This window comes from Gambusia affinis, linkage group LG16, assembly GCF_019740435.1.
Source record: "Gambusia affinis linkage group LG16, SWU_Gaff_1.0, whole genome shotgun sequence".
Taxonomy (NCBI): domain Eukaryota; kingdom Metazoa; phylum Chordata; class Actinopteri; order Cyprinodontiformes; family Poeciliidae; genus Gambusia; species Gambusia affinis.
The window spans coordinates 25351102-25375508 of NC_057883.1; the positions used below are offsets into that span (position 1 = coordinate 25351102).

General features: G+C 37.3%; 1 protein-coding gene and 1 long non-coding RNA gene across 5 annotated transcripts in view; one reads left to right on the top strand and one right to left on the bottom strand.

Moving 5' to 3' along the window:
- The window catches only part of impg1b (interphotoreceptor matrix proteoglycan 1b), a 35755-nt gene extending 13592 nt beyond the window's left edge, over positions 1-22163 (bottom strand). For 2 of the 4 annotated variants that reach the window (XM_044142425.1, XM_044142428.1), the window contains exons 1-12: positions 21803-22163; positions 12436-12651; positions 11296-11462; positions 11156-11181; positions 10457-10491; positions 10326-10372; positions 10118-10258; positions 9110-9168; positions 7965-8167; positions 6820-7119; positions 3006-3490; positions 2302-2391 (exon numbers count right to left, since the gene is read on the bottom strand). In XM_044142425.1, coding sequence (XP_043998360.1) covers positions 2302-2391; positions 3006-3490; positions 6820-7119; positions 7965-8167; positions 9110-9168; positions 10118-10258; positions 10326-10372; positions 10457-10491; positions 11156-11181; positions 11296-11462; positions 12436-12481 — 1599 coding nt within the window. In that variant the 5' untranslated portion in view covers positions 12482-12651; positions 21803-22163. Of the gene's footprint in view, positions 1-2301; positions 2392-3005; positions 3491-6819; positions 7120-7964; positions 8168-9109; positions 9169-10117; positions 10259-10325; positions 10373-10456; positions 10492-11155; positions 11182-11295; positions 11463-12435; positions 12652-20207; positions 20289-21802 lie in introns of those variants that run through there. The other 2 variants (XM_044142426.1, XM_044142427.1) reach the window with 2 other exon arrangements.
- LOC122845891 lies at positions 18620-24236 on the top strand. The gene is made up of 3 exons (XR_006373154.1): positions 18620-19135; positions 19558-19724; positions 23692-24236. It is a non-coding gene; the product is annotated as an uncharacterized LOC122845891 (long non-coding RNA).
- Positions 24237-24407: the final 171 nt, after the last annotated feature.

Here is a 24407-nt window from a genome sequence, read left to right on the forward strand (position 1 = left end):
TGTTTCTTACTTAATGAAGAAACAGCAATTAGAAAATTATCAGCAGAATATAAACAAAGTTTTGTGCACATTTGTAACAGAAACGCAGAATATATTGGAAAATATACTCAGAGCGGTAAATACTTACCGGATCAAACATCTGAAATCTAGTTTTGCCAGGAAATCAGTTAACAAGCAAAGTCCAAGGTTTGAGCAACCACTAAAAATTGGAGATGGAGTGTTGCTTTTACCAGCTAAACATCGATTTCAGCTTTTCTTTCAATACAAGTTACCCTGACAACAGAAACCAATCCAATCCACTCAACACGTCTGTGACAGTCCACCGTTTATCCTACATTTCATCTGCTCATATTAAACATCCATGTATGCTAACATACCAAACCCTAATGCCAAGTTTTAAATACAGTTTCATAAAAATAAGAATAATAACTGATGTTTGAAAACTCAAAGTGTTTTTATTGCATTTCCTGTGGTACATTCAGTTATAATGCCTGCAGATAGGAACGTCATCACACTAAGGAGATTGAAACTAGCATTAGCATAAAGTGTGTGATGCAGGAGCTGATGAGAAACCAAAGACTAAACCAGGAGAAGGTCTCCTGACCTGCATGCATAAACTAACTAACAAAAGCATGAAACAGCAAAACATCCTGAAAAGATCATTCACTTATTATCCTAAACCAAACTGATTTATATTTATGACATCAGACATGCAAATAATGTAACATCATAAATGTGAAGCCATGTTGCATTAAGATAAACTCCAATCGAATTTAGATCACGTTAAAATTAAATGTTAAGATGTTAAAATTGCATTTAGGTTTTTAACAGATGCTACAACTAAGAAGGTTCGTAAAATACGCCAAGGAAAATCCAGGAAAGTAACAAGTACGTTTTGAGAAAATAACTGTTAATGTCCTGAAAAATATGACTTTCATTTAAAAAAATCTTTATGATAACCACCAAGTGCAGGAAAATAACCAAGAAGTTCTGCAAAAATGGCCAGTAGAATAAAATAGAAGTTTATAAAATGTGTTTTAAAAAGTAGGTTTCCAAAGAACTTCCCAGTATTTTCTGGGAAAATGTCAAAGAAAATCCAGGGAAGTTCCAGACCAGTAAGCGCTGAAAGACGGAGAGAAGTTATCAAAAAATAGCCAACAAGTTTTGGCAAAAAAGTCCTGGAAAGTTTTGGAAAGTAAAAGTTTCAGTGAATCAGCCTCTAAAATCTGTTTTATGAGACCAAACTGAGAAATGCAGGTTGCACAGAACCAGGGATCCAACCAGGTTTAATCTCACTGTGAGAAAAACAAACTTTTCCCTTCAGTAATTGAGACGTTTTTCACTTCTTCATTTTCTTTCCACATCTGATAGCAGAACTGGCACCATTCAGGCATTTTGTTAGAGTTTACAGCTGAAGTTGTGTTTGTATTGATCAGTTAATATCCTGCACTGTGACGCAGTGGAGATGAATATTCCACCGGTTTGTTTCGAGGTCAAACATTGAACACACTGACCTTCAGTGACCTTCAGTGACCTTCAGTGACCTTCAGTGGCTCAGCAACAACAGAACAAACCCGTTTCCTAAAACTTTTCCCTTTTAAGTTCAATCTTCTGCTGTCCATCAGGTCTCTTACTTTCAGAGTGTTTACATAAATACACTGAGCCTGTTTGCAACCAGGCGAAGCCTCTTTCAGGTTAACTCATTTATCTTCCCTCCTAACAATGTGTGCTACATAATAACTTTAAAATTACCTGCTTAGAAACTCAGAAAGTAAAAATATCTAACAAAGCTGTCAAAAACCAAACTCTAACAGCTCAAACTGAAAAACAGAAACGTCTGTTCACAGCTGAGCAACGATTTGAGTGTTGCAGACTTTCAGTTATGTAAAAGTCCTGCAGACTGGATTTATCCTGTTTGGCTTTGCAACCTGTGAATTTCCTCTCATATCCACTTACATCATTTCAAACAAATCACACACAAAAGGAAAATACAAACAGATTTGACAAGAATGTGTGTTTTTTTTAAAGAAAGGAACATAAATACAGACAAGAAAACCAGCAGCACAAAGTGAATGTTAGTGAAATATTTTCAGGACAGATTAAAAAAACAAACTGCAGTGTGACTCAAAAGATTAAGGCAAAAAGCATAAAGAGGAGAAGTACAGAAAAGAATAATCTCTTTCAGTTTGGAATGTGAGAATGTTAGAAGATCAGATCTGGTTTTACAAACTGCATTTTTCACGTTGTTAGTGAACAAACTGAGGAGGAGAAGCTCCAACATGGAAGCAGGTGAAACGATACCGGGATGGAGGCTAACGTTGTCTGTCTCCCCGGCCCAGATTTACTGGAAGCTCCAGGGTTTGGCTGCTTTCTGGACCCAAAGTGCTGAGTCTAAGTGAAACAGAACAATTTCACCACAAGTGTTTCCACAGCGTCAACACGGCGGCTCCTCTGGAACAAAAGCGTTAGCATACTGCAGGTTTGAAGACATCTCCCACTTTTACAAAACAAATATAATTTATTCTCTTCTCAGGGTCTAAACTGTGAGTTACTGCAGAGCAAACAGAACTCCTGTCTGCTCCTGTTTCTACAACGGCAACGTTTTTATTTAAGATGCAGCGAGAGGCAGAATAATTAGAATAAAGTCATAATAATGTAAGAATGAAGTCAAAATATTTCAAAAATAAAATCATATTGAATAAAGTCAGAATGATATAAGAATGAAGTTATTTGTCAAAATATGAAGTCAAAACAATGAGAATAAAATACAATAAAAAGTCAGAATATTTCAAAAATAAAGACGTATGAATGATATTGCCATTATTATTATTATTATTTGTGATAATAAAAACTTTTCAAATTTAAATTTTTTTCTTAGCACGGCCATATTTCCATATTTATTATTTCCGTGGTATTTATTACAGTTTAGCCTGGTCTCATAGTATCAGGTAGGACAGTGAAGCGTGCAGAAGCATTACATCCATCACAAAAGCTCGAGTACCTACCAGTTCCAGAAAGGTATTCTCCAGTGACTTATACTCTGGGGAGCTCTTGTTGAACAGGTCGTCAGTAAACATCATGTTAGTGACCCTCAAGCTAAAGAAAACCACCAACTCTTTGCTCTTCTCCACAGCGGTCATCACGGGTGTGCGGCCTTGTCTCATGGCAGGCGCGGCTGTAGATCCGTACGGACCTTCATCAGATTCTGACGCAAATCCGCTGCCGCTCTCCTCTTCCTGTTGCTCTGTGGCTCCGTCTGCGGTGTGTGAATGATCTCCAGCAGCGGTTTGGGTGACCGGGGTCAGATCTGATGGACCTTCCCCTCCGTCCTCTGGGTCCAGGTCTGATCCAGGTTCGCTGCCCTGGACGGCGTCCTCAGCAGATGATCTGGTGGAAACCGGGTCAGCGGGACCGGTGGCTGGATCCAAGTTCTCCTCAGCAGTTTGATCTCCTTCAGGCCTGGAGCTCGAACTTCCCACCAGCTCCAGATCTGGTGAAAAGAAACAAAACAGCAGAAGGATCACATTTACATTTCTATATTCAAAAACACTTTAGTTACATTTTTTACTCCCATTTGAGTTTCTACTTCTTCTGAAACCGACACCAAGGCTCTACAAAAACCACCAACATATTTTTGGCAATAAGGTTTTTTTGGTGTTGAGCCACATTCGAATGGCACAACACAGTTACCTAGCAACCCCAACTAAGCCCAGTCCGTTACCTAGCAACCCCAACTAAGCCCAGTCCGTTACCTAGCAACCCCAACTAAGCCCAGTCCGTCCGTTACCTAGCAACCCCAACTAAGCCCAGTCCGTCCGTTACCTAGCAACCCCAACTAAGCCCAGTCCGTTACCTAGCAACCCCAACTAAGCCCAGTCCGTTACCTAGCAACCCCAACTAAGCCCAGTCCGTTACCTAGCAACCCCAACTAAGCCCAGTCAGTCCGTTACCTAGCAACCCCAACTAAGCCCAGTCCGTTACCTAGCAACCCCAACTAAGCCCAGTCCGTTACCTAGCAACCCCAACTAAGCCCAGTCCGTTACCTAGCAACCCCAGCCTAATTCCAGCTCATTTGGTCAGCTGGTTTTACCACTGTATGCGCTGTACAATGGCTGTTGGAAAAGACAAGTGTTTTGTTGTTGACTTACCGTCCAGAAACCATTTACTGTGTTTTTGTTGGTTGTGCAGGAGGCTAAACTTCTGCTTTTCAAAGATGTATGGTTGTATAACTGTTTGCAGCCATTTTCATGTGAGTGTAAACGTTGAGTTGGCCAGTCAACATACTATATCAATTTGTGATCACGTACCTACATGTACAGTTTGTTGTTTTACTCAGTTCCAGTTTTGTAACTGTTGTGTTTTGCTAACTTTGTTTCTGACTTTGCTCAGAAATCACACAGGACAGTAGATTTAAACTGCTGCCTTCTGGATACACAATAAACTTCTTTATCGGTGCTTCAACGCAGGCGGAGAACATGTTAGCAGAAGTGATTCTGGTTCTGGGGTTTAAACAGAGAGACGTTTTTCAAACATTTCTCAGGCAGAGGATTAGTGACTGAAACTGTTTGTGTGGAAGATTATGAGGAAAACATTCAAGAAACTGAAGACAGTTTGTTTGTTTTCACATTTTCAGATGCAACAGTTTTAAAGGTTCATCAATATTTGATATTTTGTTTCTAACTGTGTGTTCATTTCTGGCCACAGCTGTAGCTGCTTCTGTGCTTTTTTAAACGTCTCCTAATATATTAATATTTATATTAATGATTTATATTAATATATTAATATAAATTAGTTTTAATATAAATTATTCCTAAGCATTAAATTTCACAACTCTGGCAGCTTATTTATCAAACATGACAAACTATTCTTTTTATTTTAAATACTGCAGAATATTAAAGTTTTATAAATAAACCATTTTTATTAAATATGACATCTGTAGATGCACCAGAGGTTTTTCACCCATTTCTCTAAAGTTTGGGTCTCAGCCGTCAAGGTGGGAAAATGTTGCTGTGACTTAGTGAAATGCGTCTGTGCAGCGCAGCGTGACTTGGTGATGACCGGACCAGAGGCCGGCCGGCCGGACGGCCCCCTGCTGCTGCAGCTTGTCCAAGGGTAAAGTGACAACACCAAGTCTAATCATGCTGTCATTTCTATTTCCTGGGTCAATCAAGGTTGCATTTAGATGCTGTAACTGTATAAGATTATTTTTTACAAACTCTTCAGTTTGTGTGTCCCTTCCTGACACGGTGACTGAAACATCTGACTTGATTTCTGTCGGATGTTCAGGAGCAGGAGGAAGATATGAGACCATAAAATTTTAAAAGTGGTCCCAGTAAAAACCTAAAGTCATTTTAGTCCCACTGAAATACTACAAATAATAAAGTTATTACAAAAACTGTCTTTGTTTTGATCACTTGGAGATTCAGCAGCATCTGAAAAAGTCATAAAATATTCATCTGATTGTTTTTAAAGTCTTCAGATTTTCCATCACTGGTCTTAAATTTCACATAATTTGTGTCCTATTTATGTTTCATTGCCTGTGTAATGTGAGCAATCATTTGCTGTGTTGTTGCATCCTGCCTGAAGGATTAAAGTGTTTTTATGTGGTGGAAACTGTGAGGCTCACAGTGGGAGGCACCAAACAGCCTGAGGAAGAAACTTGTCCATAAATCTGTCTTATTGTTGTTTGTTTAGGGAAGTTAAACCAAAGGATCCTTGTTCTGCATCCAGCCCTGTTCCTTCAGGAGAGTTTATATTTATTTACATTTTGGGGTATTTTCACAGCTGATGGTCCAGTGCAGGTAGATTTGGGACCAAAACTGCAACATTTGTTGCAGTTTCAGATGCTGTGGTTCTTTTTCTCCCAGACTGAGCCAAACCAATCAAATCCTTTAAAATCTGTTCCGCTCCTCGCCTGTGGGGGCGCTGCATCAAGAACCACTGAAGAAAACAACATGAAAGAGAGAAAACACTGAGTGCATCTTCTTTCTTCATAAAAATGTAAACAAAAATGGAGCAGCATCAGATTTTAGTGTTTGTAGGATTTCTCTTTTGTCCACAAGTCATTTGTCTTGCTAGCGCTAGCCTAGCGGGGTTTTTTTGGTTGTATTTACCCACAATGCACTGCGCTGCAGCCCACTTCCTGCTTCTGTAGAGGTCCCCAGTTCACATATACATTCAAACTGAACCAGATTTCACTTCAACGAGCCGTTAAAATGGACCAGATTCACTTTCTTTTTAGTTTTAATCAAATCGGACTTTCTGGACAAACAAACTGGAGTTTGATTAAAATGGACTAAACATTAAAATGGTGTGAATTAAATCAGCTAAAACCTGTTCATGTAACCATTTTCTGAGTAAAAACCATGTTAAAATTTCACCATTACAGTCCAAAAGCAAATGGGCACCAACTAAAACCCACCAAGAGAAGTTGGGAAAGAAACATTTAGCCTCAGATAATTAATAAAAGTTGAGTTCTTGTAGGTCTGAGGTTTAAATACTAATAATTTTACAAACACGATTCATTTAACCAGGTGTAGAAACTTGTAGAAACTTTGCTGGTTTTCCTCCTTTATGTTTGGATGTTTTTATTTAACTGCAGATCTGCAGCCAACACAACGACAGCTGAGTGCGGTTTTCATTTCCAGAGCTCTTCTCATTACCTGTCAGTGGCTCTAAATGGAGTCTAGACCTCAGTTTAATGTGTGGTGAATCAATAAAGCTTTAAATTTTTAAACTTGGCTCTCCTTGACATTCTGCTTTATGAGCTGGATTCACCGGAAGAAGAGTCATCGTCTGTCACCTCAGAGTCCCACTCACCTCCATCTTCACCATCACCCGGTGGAGCCTCCTCTTCCTCTATTCCCTCCTCTTCCTCCTCTGTGGGCTTTTCTTCTGCAGCTGCCATTGAAGGAGTCCCGTCAGTAAAGCTAGAGCTGCTCTTTGGGAGGATGGTGGGGACAAAAGGCACTAAGGTGTTTGTTTTTGGTCTGACGGGAGCTGAATCCCTCAGCTTGTTTTCCAAAACTCCCACAGTGGAGAATAAACTTTGGGTGGGAGGGCTGACATCTTCTGGTTCTGGTGTGGACCTGGAGTCCAGAACCGGATAAATCACGGTCACTGCAAAATAACAAACACAGCTGGAAGCCACAACTTATGGAAAGACAAAACCTCAGCAATATTCACGTTTATTTAGAGGAACAAATTATCATTAAATTCATTTCATTTCCAAGTTAAACATTTAACTGAACAGATTTTATATACAAGCCCCCAAAACCCAGCTTTTATTTTGATAATCCACTTCCACTCATCAGCAAACCAATTTCCACATAATCTAAATATTTAGTTTGAAAATTAAATGTGTGGCTTGGAAAATATTTTGCTGTGAAATAAAATGCTTTGAAAAGCATTTATTTGACAAGATAAATATTGAATTAGGAGCTAAATAACATTTTCCAATAAAATGTGATGCTGGCAGCATATTATACCAACAAATTTTTAATAAGCAAAATGTTTAGTTAACAAAAGAAAGATTTATTTTGTACACCAAATATTTACTCTGAAAGCTAAATACTGATCTTACTCTAAAACCTTTAATTTGAACTAAATATTTAGTTAATGATATAAATGTTTAATTTGGGCTTAACTATACAGTTAGCTATAACTATACATAAATATTTAGTTTCTAAACTAAACATTTAGTTTGTAAGATGAATATTTAACTTAGACATAAACATTGAGCTTAGAACTAAATATTTATCCTCCTAATTGAATATTTAGTTGAAAACTAAATTATGTAGCCTGTGAAATAAATATTTCATTTGAAAATCTAACATCTATAAATCTTTGAATAACATGGTGAAAACATTTTCTTCTCTCTGAGACTAAACTAAACAAAACTGTTAATGTTTTACTGTGTAGCTTCACAAACATCATAATCATGAGACTCAGGTAAAAATGATTACCAGCCTCAAAGCTGAGAGTCTGTAAGTCCAGCAGCAGCGTCGGCTCCGTCTTCAAGGCCGTGACGACGATCCGTTTCAGTTTCGGGGCATTCACGTCTTCCTTCGTCCCTTTCCTCTCTTCCATCTCCAAACTGTCAAAGTCTTCATCCAGCTCCGTTTCTCCGTTGAAGACCACAGCGTAGCGCACAGAGAGATCCTCTGAGCTAATCGACCAAATCAAATCCGTTACCAACAGTTACCTCACAACAGACTAATAAAACCAACCCAACATTTTTAAATCCCTGAATAATTTCAATCCAAATCTCTGTTGATGTTCAAATTGTGCTGCTATCATTTGGCCAATTCCGCCTAATATTGTTTTACAAGCTTTCAGAATTATTTTGCTGGACTGATAATCATAAGTGACATCATTAGCAAACATGCTAGCGTTAGCCTAGCACTTAAACGTCTGTTGTTGCATGTCTCAAGTTAGAAATATCTTTAGAAACCAAAGCTTTTATAAAGATATAATACCAATACACCTTATATTCTGTTATTTATTCACTTCTGAATGTTTTAAGTTTCAAATAGGAATCATTAGTAGAATTACAGTCAAAAATAAAAGACAATAATTTGGGTTATTTAGCCTTGCATGATAAAAATAAATAGGTTTCAGTTTCATTAATATTTTACCATATTATTCATAAATTTATGAACGACACAGAACCAAGAAAAATGTTTTCTTATCAAGCTAAATATTTGGTTCCAAATAAAATGTTAAATATTTAGTTTACAAACCATATTTAGCTTGAAACTAAATATTTAGATTTCTTAATAAACCAAATTACTGCTGTTAATTTGTGATTGTGTAAATCTTTGTCAAAGGTCCATTTTCATATAATTTAAACTGATATGAGGAAATTCAGACAGGAAACCCTCAAATTCATTGAACTTAATCACAAAAGTAAAGTAATTCATCAGTTAGGTCATTTATTTAGATTATGCAACAGATTTTCTACCATAAACTGTTGGAAAACCTGCATATTTTCCCCAAAACTAAATCATATTTATTTGACAGTTGAATCCCCAAAACCGAAGAAGAAAAAACTAAAAACACATTTTCTTTATTTTAGTCGATTAGTTTCCAAAACATTTATTAAACTCACCGAAATCCAAGAACACGAATTTCTTTGAATCCTGGAACTTTTTCAAACACGTGAACCATCTACAGGAAAAGAAAAAACTGAGATGAAAAATGACAGAAGAGCAGAGAAGTTTTCAATCATCCGACAGGTAAATTAGAATTAGAGCAAACATGAATAAAAAACTAATTTCTTACTAATTCATTTAAAAAATTACTTCTTATTAAGTTTTCTTCATGGTGGAGTGATATTCACACTGCAAAAACAAAAAGGTTTACAGAATATTTTAGTCCATTTTCTGGTGGAAATATCTTAGTACACTTGAAATAAGACTAAACTAATTTACAAGCAAGTTATAGGAGCTTATTCAATAATTATTTAATATTGTTCCACTGGCAGATTATTTCACTAATTACAAAACGTTTTTCTCATGTTTAAAGTTTGAAATAAACGGTGCTGCCGTCTGCAAAAAGAGATTGTAGATTTCAAAGAGGATCTTATCTTCCTAAATCAAAGTTATTATTAAAACTAAAGTTAAAGTAGCTTCTCAGCAAGTTAAATATCAGCTTGTTTTAAGTCAACAATTCTTAAACCGATAAAAAATTTACTAATTTCACTTATAATGAGACATTTTTTGAGTATTAAGTACTTCTATATTCAGGAACTATTTATTATTATTATTGCAGAAAAGTTAATTTTTTGTAATGTTTGTCATAATTCAAGTGCACTAAAAACATTTGTAGAAACTAGATTCTTGTTTCTGCAGTGAATAATCCTGATTTCTGCTCTTAGTCACTAATTTATTTGCAGTTGATCCTAAAGGTTGAATCAAAGCTGTTAAATCAATCGGGGAAAGGTTTCCTCCTAACAGTACAATAAAATCTGGCATTTCCCTCCTGTGTTGTTATCCAGCCTCCCTGGGGGAGCCGGCGCCGCTGCTGAAGCGACCGCAGGCTGCCGGCGTTTGCATAAAGGTGAAGACAACAGATGGGAGGAGGAGTGCTGACATTTGCTGCAGGCGGGTGATCTCACCTTGTCTCTGAGTGCCGTGGTGACGCTGTTGTAATGCGGCGCTGCGGGGTTGCTAAGCATTTGGCTGTATGTCGGGTCAGACACGGTGATGCTGAACTCAACAATGTATTCCTCTTGGCTCTCCTTGATCAGGTCTTTAACCTGGGGAGCAAAACGATACAAACAGTATTTCTGGAAAACCGACGGTGGATTCTGATGATGGATTTACCTCGTCTGTTTCTGCTGGAAGCAGAGAGGGAGGAGGAGTCCAGGTGCCTGAAATTAAAGATTTTCACAGGAAAACTGACTTAACTCCACAGATTTACAGAGTATGGATGAGTGACCGACGGCAGGACTTACATCCACTGCTCGGCTCTTCCTCAGCTGCAACAAGCCTGCAAGAAAATAAAACATCTATTTTTACTGTGGTATTTTTATTTGGGTGTTTTTCTGAATATGTAACAATTTGCACAGAGAAAATAAAATGACACATTTAACAGGGTTTCATTTTGCCAATATTGTGGATCTGAAGTTTGTTTATCCTTTGAATTTATTTCGTTTAGTCAAGAGGCTCCAGACATTTATTGTTGCATTTTAACAATATGGCGGTTACCATAGCAACCAGTAACTGACAGAAACTCCTCCCCCTTTTTCTGTCGCCTGTAACTGATTATTACATAAATAATTACATTATTCAACAGCAGGAAATATTCAAGTGTTTTTCTTGTAAGAATATGATATTATTCTTGAAATCTCAACGTTTTGGGGAAAAGTTGGCCAGATTTCATGATACTTTTTCATCTACGGTGTCCTGATTCTCCATCATAAGTCTGAGTTGCAATAAATGTAACTTTTTCTACTTAATGATTTTTAAAACACTCTTTAACTCAAACTGATGTTGGTTCCCTATAAATCTGAATCGTGTTTATTATACAAAAATCATTTAGCAGCAGACTCATAAAGACTCATCCTTGATACTTTAGATATATTATAAGATAAATTCAGGTAAAAGCCTGGACACAGTTCTACTTATCTAATATAATATTCAGATGCCCCTACCCGTCTCTTTCAGCCTCTTCTACTCTCTGAAAGGAAAAAGAGAAAGTGGATCCTGTAAAAGTTTCATTTTACTGTTAAAGGTAAACAGGTTGTGATGAAAAGTGAGTTTCGTGGAGCTGCTGTGAATCTGCGTCGCTCACTCTGGCCACCAGGTCCAGATGCTCCTGAGAGCTGCTGAAGTTCTGGGCCAGGTCGTCCATGCAAAGGTTCTGATGCTGGCAGGTGAACACCCAGGTCCGGTACTCCTCCTGGGCCGGGACTCGGTCCAGGAAGATCCGGAACGCTTCCCAGATTGCTTCCTGACAAACTGAGGACAAAATCCTGAGTTTAAAACAAAGAATCCTGAAAAAGCTGACCGACCGACAGAGGAGTTTTCTGTTCACTGCAGAAACAAAATCTAACCAGGAAATCTTGTTTTGATTCCAGGTCAAATGTTTTAGCACATTTCAAATAAGAGAAAACTAACTCAACTTTTCAGCAAGATAAATATGCCAGTAGTTCTTTAATATAGACAAAAAATACGAGATTCACTGGCAGATTTTCACTGGAGACAGAAAAAAATGTCCTGTTATAAAATTTAAAAATCTGAACTAGAACATTTCTATCAATATTCAACTCTAGAATAAATCGGAATATGACAGAAATGATTATTGCTGTTCATAAAAAACAAGAATTTAGTTCATCAGAAAATAGTTAAACTTTATAACTGCTTATTAAAACAATATGATGGCTGGACTAAAATTTGAAATGTGTAATTAAATCTACAAAATTTATTTTCATTAAACATCCTTCAATCCTTTTTCTTCACGTTTCTAAAGAGTGACCTGTATATTTCTGGCTTGTATTTGGTGAATATTTTAAGGTTTGGAGCAGTAAATCAGCCTCGGGTTTCATCCTGTAAAGAGAACCACATCGTCCAACGCCTGTGGGAAATGTATTCTGAAACGACGCTATTACCTCTAATAGAACAATTTAATCTGTCTCACGTTGAAATGACGCGCTGCAGCAGCTGCTGGGATGACTTTGATAACAAGCCATTTGCAACCGTCGCATCGCCGTTTAATTCCCCTAAAACACCCACAATGCATGTTGGAGGATGTTTGTGTGTTTCATCAATAATTCAAGCGCCTCTGTTGAATTTTATTATCAGTGTTTTTATTTTGAAAACCCTCTGAGTTGATCATAAATCATAAAATCATAAAAATGCTTTATAATGTGTTATTTTGAGCAGCCAGGTGGAGATTTTCTATAAAATTCATTTGAACAATCAGTGGATCCACCTCTCAGTTTGTAGTAGGCGCGGTGGCTGCCAATGACGGTTTTCATCGTCTCCTGGGGACACACTTTGACGCCTGTGGAGTGGGCGGCGGACCTCTTCACCCGCTGTCCGTCCTGCTCGGGTCGGACGTCGGTCGCATGCCTGACGGGTCGGGAAGCTTCCAGAAAATGCCGGTACTTCACGTCTCTGAGCCCTGAAAAGTTTATGTCACCCAGTTCTGCAGGAGGAGAGACAAAAGAGGAGGCAGGAATGTTTGAACAAATCACAGGACAATTACAGCAAACAGTGGTTATCCTGAACAGGCTGCCATGTTCCTGACAGTTATCTGAGGATAATTGGTGGAATTACAAAGTAAACACAAAGTGAACTTTGGGCAAAGTCTTTCTGGAACATTTTTGGTATTATTTTATCTACTGGAATGGAGATTTCTTATTGCTGTTGGTTTATCCCATGTGCTCTTTGACCTTCCAGCTGGAAACCAATTAGCATTTTTATATAACAAAGGAAGTTTTTCTGCATTGAAAATCCACAAAGAATGACACAAAAAGTACCAGAAACTTGTTTTCAGATCTATTCAATCAATGTGCTTTTTAAAAAAATAAAAACAATTATCTTTAATTTAAATCCTAAAAAGAGAAATAAAATGCTCCTACAGTGATCTAAAAGTTGTCTTGTTTCAAATAATCATGTGATATTTGCAACTCTAACAGAGTCTTATTTGGTTCACTGCAAAAACTAAATCTAACAAAGTATTTTTGGTTAGTTTCTATTGCAAATATCTTCGTTCACTTGAAATCAGGCAAATTAACTAACAAATAGCTTCTATTTGTATCTTCTATCAGTAATTCCTTAATATTAATGAAAAGCACCAGTTCCACTGGCAGATTATTCCACCGATGGGGAAAATGTCTCGTAACAAGTAAAATGTTTTATCAACCTTTCAGTCTACAGGTGAACCAAACAAATCAGCTCCAATTTCCTTATTTTTGGGAGATCAGTGATCGGCTGATATGTGAAACTGATCTTATTTAAAAACCAACCACTGCCTACAGCCACACCATCTTCACAAACTCTTTGAAGAATCAGAATTAATGAGACATTCAGATAAATAAAGTATGTTTGAATTGTGATTTTTGCAGTGAGGGAGGTTTGACTGACGATCCGGACCAGCAGGTAACCAGCCAGAAAACTATTCCAAACTATTCCAGGCCTCTCAGGTCTTCTGGTTCTAGAACCAGAACCAAACATGGAGAAACTGCCTTCAGCTTCTACGCTCCTCTAATCTGGAACAAACTTCCAGAAAACAGCAAAAATGCTGGAACACTGAGTTCCTCCGGAGCTCCTGGCTGTTTTTCAGACGGACTTTTTCCCCGTATCGCCTTGTGGTCGAATCTTTTGGTAACATGTTGCCGAGTTGCACCATAATTAAACCCAAACCGTCTGCATAAAGAAATTAGATCCAAAAATGTACAAAACAGGAAAAGTGGCAAAAGAAAAGATTTGGGCTCTGGGTTGGTTTTTCTCATGTGAGCGTGGATCAATCTGACGTTAATCATCAGGCAAACAGCATGTTGGAGAACCTGTGCTTGGTTTCTGTTTACATCAGAACTGGGTTAAAACATTCAGCCGCCATTTTCCTCTCAAAGCGCGAAACAGTAAAAATATAAATACAGGCTTTAAAGAAGATTCACTGTTTGTGGGAACTTTAACGTCTCAATGCTGCTTTTGTCTCTTTGTCTTTTCTTTATGACGTGAAATAAATTAAGTTTAAACTAAAATTAAATTACAGGAGTGAGTATTAAAACATTAACCTTTGTTAGCGTCAGGATCGGGTCAGCCAAGGCTCACTGTCTGTAAGTATTTAATTTGCTCCACAGTTAATCCAACAAAGTGACTTACGGTGTTTGCTGAGCAGTGCTACTCTCTGCTGCTTCCTGTGTTTCATCAGCATAAGCAATCAACTAAAAACCAGCAAACCTGGGAGTAGTGATGGACTCTGACCTGAACATTCAGAGCCACATAAAGACAGTTACAAAGTCGGCCTTCTATCACCTGAAGAACATTTCCAGGATTAAAGGACTAATGTCTCAGCCAGATCTAGAGAAACTCATCCATGTGTTTATCTTCAGTCGTATTGATTATTGTAACAGCGTCTTCACAGGTCTGTCCAACAAATCAATCAAACAGCTGCAGCTGATCCAGAATGCTGCTGCTGGAGTTCTCACTAAAACCAGGAAGATAGAGCACATAACACCAGTTTTAAAGTCTCTCCACTGGCTCCCTGTAGCTCAAAGAATAGACTTTAAAATACTGTTGTTAGTTTATAAATCACTGAATGGTTTAGCACCACAATACATTAAAGATCTGCTGCTGTTGTATGGTGGATGATGGATGGATGATGGATGGATGATGGATGGATGTTACAACCAAAGGAATTGACTGAGAGAAAAAGTACCAAAGACATTCGGTGCAGAAAACTACAGAAAGTCAAAATAAACCAATTATTGTTTATTTGATGGTAAAATATCTTGTCACAAGTGAAATAATCTCAGTGGAACTTGTATTTCTTCTCAGTATTAAATTATTTAGCTAAAGAAATCTCCTATATCCTGCTGAAAAGTTACTTGTTTCCTTATTTCAAGTCTTCTGAGATATTTGCACTAATAACTAAAATACTTGGTGAGATTTTGTGATTTCTAGGGAAGAAGACAAAGAAGGGGAAATGAAAGCAGCGTGTCAAATGAAGAGCTGATTGTCAGAGAGATGCTTCACATGATGCAGCCTGAATTACAGATTAAACTTCCTAAAAATAAAAAAGCTATTTGTTTACCTGTAGATGCTCTGCCAGAGCTTCTGCTGTTCAACACAGTAATTTTGCAGCGTAACAAAAGGCAGCATGATGATCCTAAATGTGTGAGCCGGCAGCCTTGCTGAATAATTTTAGAAGAAAGGCCTGATTGTGACGCCAGCTGGCAAATCTTCCAGGACTTCTTAAGACAATAAGCCAGGATTTATGAGCCCCAAAACACAGAGTGGAGGGTTAGGGTTAGCACCCAAATAAACTATCATCACTGGATTAGGAAACTGAGAGACGGCTGAAGACAAACCAAAGGAACAGGTGAGTGTAAATAACAGAATTACATCTCTGTCACAGTTGAGCTGGCAGATTAAGACACTGGATTTCAAAAACATTTTTCACTTTTAAGTGTAGTAACTAACTTAAAAATAAGACAAAACTAATTTAGAACAACATGCAGGAGCTTGTTGAAGACAATAATTCATTAATGAAGAAAATGTTCCAGTTCCATTAGCAGATTATTGTGGAAATAATCTGTGAAAATAATCTGCTAATGGAACTGGAACATTTTTCTGCAATTATTACTGACTAAAAACAAGCTCTACCATTTTGCTGAAAGTTACCTGTAAGTTAGTTTTGTCTTATTTTAAGTGCACTGGGACATTTGCACTAGAAACTTATTTTACATTTCAACAAAAGTCGGTTTGGTCATAAACATCCGTAACTTAACCTACCAGTGTTAGCTTAGCTTAGCTTAGCTGCCTGGTTTTTACTTAAATAAAAAATATCAAAGAATGAGTCAAAACACAGAGTCTGAGTGATGTTCAGTATTCCAGCACAATTTAAAGTCATTTTAAAATTGATTTTGAATCAATTCAGAATCCCCAGCACCAGGAATTGTGATTTGATTATTTTTTACTGCACCTCTATTTTCTATCAAATGAAAAGCTGTTTAGTGTCTTAATGCAATCCACTGTCGCCACATGCTTCCTCAGAAGGAGGGATTGCTGAAGGTCTGAGAATCATGCAATCTGCTGGGCTTCCTCTGATGGAAAACATTTCAGATCAACCGTCAGGAACTGAATTTAACTGCTTTAGCAGATTCCAATAAAATGAACTGAATTAAATTAGATTTAGACTGAAGGCAATCTCTGTCTCCTCAATTAAATTTTGCTCAGGCGCAGTATTTCTGGAGTTCATCATATCAGCCTATTCTCTAAGCTAATAAAAATAAATTATGTTTGGGTGCATCATCGCTCAGCCCTCCTGAATCAGCTTTCCCTTTTCACTCCTCAGTAACAGAAGATTTTATACATATTTTCTTTATCTGTTAGCAATTTTTCGGACTGTTTCAGTTTGTACATAATTCTAATCTTTTACATTCTGTAAAATCCTTACAAAATGTGAGGATTTTATTTTTTATGAGTCCTGTAAGGAATCCTTACATTCTGTACAATTAAATTCCTTACATTTCATATTACAGAATGTAAAACATATCTATATTTTAATTATGTTACATATTTCTTGTTTTATTTCTCCATGTCTGTAGGTGAAGAAAACATATTTGAATTCCTTAACTTTGACTTTACTGTTAAAGAAACGTTTTAAACAATTTCTCCTCATGAAACCCAAACGCTAAACCAGAATCACAGGAGTTTTGTTAGATGTGTGTTTTAAAGACCGAACTTTAACATTCAGGTCAAATACAAATAAACATGATTTTATGCAGCTTAATATTATTGAATTGGCTGGGTAGATTCATAGAAAAATAATATTTATTGATCTGGTTTCAAGTCAGCTGCAGATGTATTATATTATATTATATCACATTTCTTTTTTACTTCCCTTTGGAATCTGCTGCTGCTCTCAAAACAACCCAAGAGCTAAAATAAAAAATATCACCCAGTTGTTTTTGGTAATAAGTTCATGTTTTTTTGGTATGTGGAAAATGAGTCGGTTCAAAAACCTCTGGATTGTAACACATCAAAGCAGCAAATATTGTTCCTCACCTAGAAAGTCCTGTTACCTAGCAACCCAAGCTGAGCTCCAGCACGTTTGGTCAGCTGGTTTTACCACTGTCTGACCTGTACAATGGCTGCTGGAAAAGACAAATGTTTATTTGTTGGCTTTCTATCCAGAAACCACTCGCTGGGTTCCTGCTGGTTGTGCATGAGGCTCTACTTCTGCTTTTCAAAGATGTATGGTTGTATAATTACAAAAATGAAAAGTGACAAGAGGCCCTAAAACAACTTATTCTGAAAGGAGCTCGAATCGGGCAGAACTGAGCAAACTAAAATCTCATTATCCAAGAATGATTTTGTGCCAAAAACGTAACAAAGATGTTTAGTGAAGTCCACAGAGGCATCCTAACCCGTTCCAGAAGCATGATAGGTCACCTTTAAGACAATGTCCACCTGCTTACAGTCGGTCAGCTGAGTCCCTTCCACAAATCATTTCTAGCACCATAAAGCACCAGGACTCCTTCTGGTCTCTCTAAGCTGGCGGCGGTCGCCCACATGCAGTGACACGAGGCGCAGGAGGAGGGACTGTTGGCGAGTGGAAAAGGCCCCACTGGAGAACTACAAGCCAGAAAAGATTAGCGTCCCGCAACATTGAGAACAAAATGGCCTTTGTTTGCTTTCGGATAATGAGCTCACCACGGGGCACATCGTACCGAGCGAGAAAAACAGAAAACATTTTGCTCTGCTAAAACTCTCCATCCTGGTGAACAACTCTCATGTGATTGACGGAAAATGTTCATGACCTTAAAAACTGATAGCGAGCTGTTTGACATTTGCTTCACATCCAAAAATCTAATATCTCCCTAAGATGGAGCTGACATTTTGGACTTGTGATGTTTACCTACTATTTATTGACACAAACACGCCTGGACTGGGCTGCCATTCAATCACAAACGAAAAGCAGCTCAAAAAGTAAAACACACTAAATCCTACCAACTCTTCCTGTCCAGTTTCTTGTTCAAATATTTTAGTTTTCACTATTTAAATGTAAAAACTTGAAAGTAACCTTTCAGTAAGATATAGACATTTGTATTCAGTCAATATTTACTTTGTATTGATAAAAACGTTTTACTGTTTAAACTCAGAAAAAAGAGAAAATGTAAAAACTAAGTGACAACTTTTTTTTAATCAAGATTAAGGATTTATTGACTTAAAAAGCTCCTATATGTAGCAGAAAAGTTTCTTGTAAGTTGGTTTTGTCTTATTTTAAGTGTATTAAGAGATTTGCAGAAGAAACTAGAGAAAAATACTTGGCAAGGTTTTGTGTTTTTACAGTGTCAGAGTCTCTGTCTTTCTACTTACCTTTGATTCGACTCGCCTGCAGAGTAAACAGACACAAGGTGAGAAATACTCCTGACTTTAAAAGCATGATGGGCTGAATTTTGTCTCTATCACTTCCAACGTGCTCATGTGTGAAGAAAAGGTGTCAAACAACAGAAACTTCCAGATTCTCTTGATGCCAAGTCCATCAGGAGGCGGCGGCGTTTCCCATCAGGCACACTGCTCTGCTCCCGGTCCGGCTGCAGAACTGGCTGCATGGACGGACGGAGCAGGAGGGAGTGAGGGAGGAGGAAGGGGAGTCCGGGTTCGGAGAGAAGTTTGGGTCTGGGGTTTCCTTCTGCGCTGTCGGGGCGCCGACAGGGACGAGGTTAAAAAAGCAGGCTGTGTTTTCGGTCTAATCTCTTTACTTCTTGTTGCGGCTCGTAATCCCTGCTGGGCCACGTGGCCCTTCGCTCTCATCCTGTTAGTTACCTTCTGGACCCTCGTCTGGCTTTTCAGCTAACTCAGTGTTTTAATTACAACTTCAGTCATTTTATGAATCCGTAAAGTTTTCTTCAGTTTATTTCAATAAAATGCTGCATGGTTTGTCTACAGTTGAACAGGTAAGGCAAAAAAGGAATGCTATGAAATGTATTATGTTTCTATGCAAAAACAAAACAACATATCAAGTACTTTTGGTCTGATTTCTTGTGCAAATGTCTTAGTACATTTGAATTAAGACTAAACTAAACATGTAGCTTTTTTTAGTAATATATCGGAGCTAGTTTAAGTCAATAATTCAATAATTCCTTAATATTGACAAAAAAGTACTGAAATAATCCACTGGCAGATTATTTCAGTTATAACAAGGGAAGATGTATTTGTTTAATTGAAAAAAATCTATCAATGAAACCATTTAACCAAAATATAGGAATTATTCACTTAAAACAAGCTCCTTTATCTTGCTGAAAAAGTAACCTGGCTTTGTTTTATTCCAAGTTTACTAAGATATTTTCATTATGAACTAGATTTTCTGTTTTTGCAGTGCGGATGAACCGTAAAGAGCAAGGAGCTTTAAAAACCCCTCTGTGTCGTTGATCGTCAAGCCCGACTGTTCCAGTAAACCTGACCAGTTTCTGACCTCAATCCTTCAGGATTACAGTCGGAGTCACACATCAGGTCTCCGCTAAGCTTCCAGTCCGCAGTTTGAAGGTAAAGATTAGGAAATAAATTTAACAAATCAGTTCAAGATTAGTTGTAGAGATTTGTGAAAATTAGACTTCACAGCTACGTTTCTTTCTGTTTGTTCAGGTAAAATTCTGTTTAAAGACGTTGAGTTTTAGGGTGGTGACATAAAATCGGCCTTGTTTATGCAAATTCAAATGCATCTGACAAAACCATCATCAGCCTTCAAGCTTTCCAGTATAATTAGCTCTTATTGTTACATTTTATGAGCTTCTGACTCCATTAAAATAACCCAACATTCACCATTAAACTATACTAGTTGCTACCCTGCTGACCGTTGGAGAGTTTCCAAATAAAACAATTTAAAAAACAAGAAATACAAACATCTTACTAAGAGGTTTAAAAGTGCTATCTTTACCAAACTATTTTCTTCCAGGCTCTGGAAAGCAGAGGACATGCAGGGTTAGAGATCTAAAATCTGAGTCACGTTAGCCGTCATACATCACTTACAGGTCTCTGGGAAAATCCACTCAGGGCTGATTATCGCTGTGATCTAATAGACATTGAGCAGCAAAAGTGTCACTGTCAGTGTGCTAAGTGCCTTTTGCTCACATCATCCTGCAACTTGGCACCAGCAGCAGAGGTTGCATAAGCTATTATGCAGATCAGGGCTTGCACAAACAGGTTCAACACAGCCTGATATCCTTTGGTCAAAGAGCATATTTACCTCAACAACATGCTAATGAAGCTGAGTTTTAACTCTGCTAACAGAGGATTTCTGAATCCTGCCGGGGATTTAAGGTGGGCCCTGTTTCCTAAAGACTACCAGCTGTAAAGTAAAGCAAAGTAGAAACTTTTGATAAGTGGCTCTTTGGAGCTTCCACAACGGATCTTAATATTTGGGTAAAGTTATTGTAAACTAAGCAGTGACGTGCGGTCAGGGGAGGCTGGTGAGGCAGTGCCTCACCAGCCAGCATGGAAAGAAAGAAAATATATAATCATAAAGTAATTTAAATTGTTATATTCATCCGGTGGTTTGTACTAAAAAATATTTATTTTTCATGTAGCTTCACCAATTTCGATTTTTATTTGTTCAAAATCGCTGAATTTTCTTATTTTCCCATTCAAATGCTTGGAAGCGATGCCGGTGAGGCAGCAGCGAGCTCTGCCTCACCTTGGATTGCGCAACCCCTGGCTCTGCGCTGGCTGCTAAGCGGAGAGAGCATGTTGCTGTACGGCGTCAATAAAATGGTTTAAACTAATTTAATATGTGAACTTATTTCCAATAATTTAGCTTATGTATATAATGTACAGTGCTTTTTGTCACCAACTGTGTTTGTGTAACGTGTTTCGTGTAATGAGCGATTATAAACGGCAGAGAACAGGTTCGAGGTGAGGCAGGCAGTTCTCTTGCCTCATGGCAGGGGGCGCTCAAGATCCCAGACGTTCGTCTTGTTCACTCCTCAACTGCCGAGTAAGTGACAGCGAGCTAGGCTAAACGATTCGGGAAGCAAGTCAAGTGCAGCGATAGATTATAATAGAGATAGTGATTTTTTTCCTCTCGCTTATCCCGACTTTCGACATGGATGACTACATTACAACACTAAAAAAGTTTTCTCAAGTGGACTTTCAATCGAAGCAGGAGATAATATGTGTGTTTTGTGAGCTACAGTTTGTATGAGTAAGGATGCAGAAGTGAAACATAACCTGTAAACTGCTGTCAATCTATGCATCTATTTGCAAATCTGATTCTGATGACGTCAGTGCCTCACCAGCTATGAACCTCACCGCACGTCACTGAAACTAAGTGTTGGTTTTTTGTTTTGTTTTGTTTTTTTACATTTCCCACAAACTTCAACATCCAATTGAAGAAAATGCATCAATCCTATTTTTGTAAATGTTTTATGTTTTTTCTTAGTTTTAACCTAAGAACAGAAATAAAATGGTGGCTCTTTAAAAATGACCATAGATTGACTAAGTTTGATATTGATTTAAAAAATTAAGTTGTCTTGTCTCAAAGTGTTATATAAATTTCCCACATTATTAAACTGAAACATAACCAAATAGTCAAATAAAAGATATAAACAGTAAACTGAGACACTTACCGTGAGATGTTCATACAGAAGAACCGTCTCTGGTTGCTCTTGAAGGAAGCGCATCAACTTGCGACAAAATCAACTTTACTTATTGGTATCATGGGTTTTTCCATCATCTACAATTTTTCTCAGTTCTGCTTTTCTGTGATCACATCCTCGCCTTCGTAGCAAATCCATAATTTTTAACTGAGAAGTTCCCGCTGCTTCGTCACGCAGCTCGGCTGAATGAAGCGCTATTTATTTGAATGTCGAGAGTTTTTATTTCAAAACTGAGCCGCATTAAGTTTCTTTTACATCCAACTTTCACCTCCAACACTGAACTCTGTTTTGACCGCTTCTCTTTACGGTTTTGTTTTAGCCGCCATCTTTGTTTCTGTATTGATGGATCTGATTAAATGGCTAGCCCCGCCCTCTGCTGGATGGAGGCCAAACTACAACACTAAAAGATGGGACGGTCTTACTGGACGTTTTTTCTACTAAGGCCAATTTTATCAATTTTATCGAATTTTAATCTAATAAAATTACGTTATTTTATTAGATTAAATTAAAAGGTTTATTGTATTTAATAAAATAAATTGTCGGTTAATATTAACCAACAATTAGTATTAATTAACAGTAAGTCAACTAATTGATTTAATCCCTAATCTAAACCATTTTCTATAAATGGAAAATCCTGAAAGACAATGTCTGGCGATCATTTTAATCCTAAATTCAAGCACAGTTGTGGAGCTGGACAATCATGCAATACATAACAGCAATCTACTTCTGAATAGTTCAGAAAAATAAATATAATATGGAATATGCAGGCATTTCAAAGTCTGGGAACAAACCTGACTGAGATGCTTCACGTGTTAAATTGATTTAAACAGAAAATCCTTCACTGGAGCTGAAGTAAAACAATTTTGCAAGGAAGAGTAGATGAAAATTTGTTCAGATAATCTAAGAAAACTAATACAAATGTACAAGAAGAATACCACTAAGGAAATAAACAATCAGCAACAATGAATCTAAAGATAATAAAAAGAAAACCAAGACAACACTAGAAGAACATGACAGAGGAAACATAAATTTAGAAAAATAAAATTAATGTAGGCTTAAGGACAAGCTATAAAACTCGACATAAACCAGCAAAACTAAACCTAATGAGCAAGGAATAAAAGAAAGCATTCAGAAATAAACATCTTATTCCTAAATATATCATCTACAGCAAAATACACTAGAAGCAGGGAAAATAGAGATTTTCAGAAAAATAAAGGGACTTTTTGATCACTAAAATTTGTAACAAGTTGGTGAGCACTGTAAAAAATTTAGGGCTGCAACTAACGATTATTTTAGTAACTGATTATCCTGATTGGATTAATCAGATAGAAAAAAAGTTGTAATATTCTCCAAGTTTTTAATTTAAGCAATTTTTAAATAAAATTAGAACTTCATTAAAAGATGCAAATACAAAATTATTAAATTCCTTTTGTAAGTAAGAAAATGTACATTTTATTGCCTAAAATGCAACAACATAGCATTTCATTAATGGTGAAGCTACACTGCAAAAACTGAAATCTTACCAAGTATTCTTAGTCTAGTTTCCAGTGTAAATTTCTTACAATAATTTCTTTAAATTAATAAAAACTACTCGATCCACTGGCAGATTATTTCACTTATGGGAATAAAGTCTAGTTCTAAATTTAAAAACCTGCCAGTGGAACTAAAACTTTTCCATCAATATTAAGGAAATATTGACTGAAAATAACCCCATATAGTTGTTGAAAATTTACTTGAGTTAGTTTGAGTCTTTTTTTAAGTGCACTGAGGTATTTGCACTAGAAACTTAACCAAAAGGACTTGGAAATATTTTTGCAGTGAAGGTAGCGAGAATGATCCGTTCTGTCTTTGTTCTCCAGGCGAGGTGCTGGAGAACACCTCCTGGAGGCAGAACACCTGAGCTCAGGGGAAAATAAAGTCTGGAACAAGGAAAAAACAGCCAAAACTCCTGTTTCTGGTCAAAAAGTGCAGATTATCATGTTCTCTGCCGACTTGTTTCACATCATCCCCTTGGAAAAGATGAATGCTCAGGAAAGACAGCAGGGGAACTACGGACGTGGGAAAGGAAAAGGAGAAGAGCATGTTAAACAGACATGAAAGGAAGAAGTGGAGAAACAAACTTGGAAGAAAGCTGCTGCATATGGCGGAGAAACAAACAGGAGAAGGAGGTCAGGTCAACCGACTGAACATCAGGGATGCTTTTCTGCTCCTGCTGGTAATCCTCACCTGTTTCAGCAGCATGATGGAGGCAGCATGAAAACCTCTGACACATTTAAACTAAAGAGGCATTCATGAGAACATGACTTAAATTTAGAGACTGACCTGCCAATCAAATTATGTAACACAGCAGCATAGATTTATCTAAGAATGCCATAAAATTGGCGATTTGTGTTCCTGTTCCTGCTGATTTTGGGCTTCCTTTCACATGAAGTAGGTCAGATTTCGGAGGTTATCTGTCATGCTTCCTTGAATAGATCAGAATTTGGGTGAAACAAAACATGTTCATACATTTTTTGCAAAAAATCATTCTTAAATAAAAAGATTTTCTGCTCAGTTCTGTCTATTTTCAGCTGTT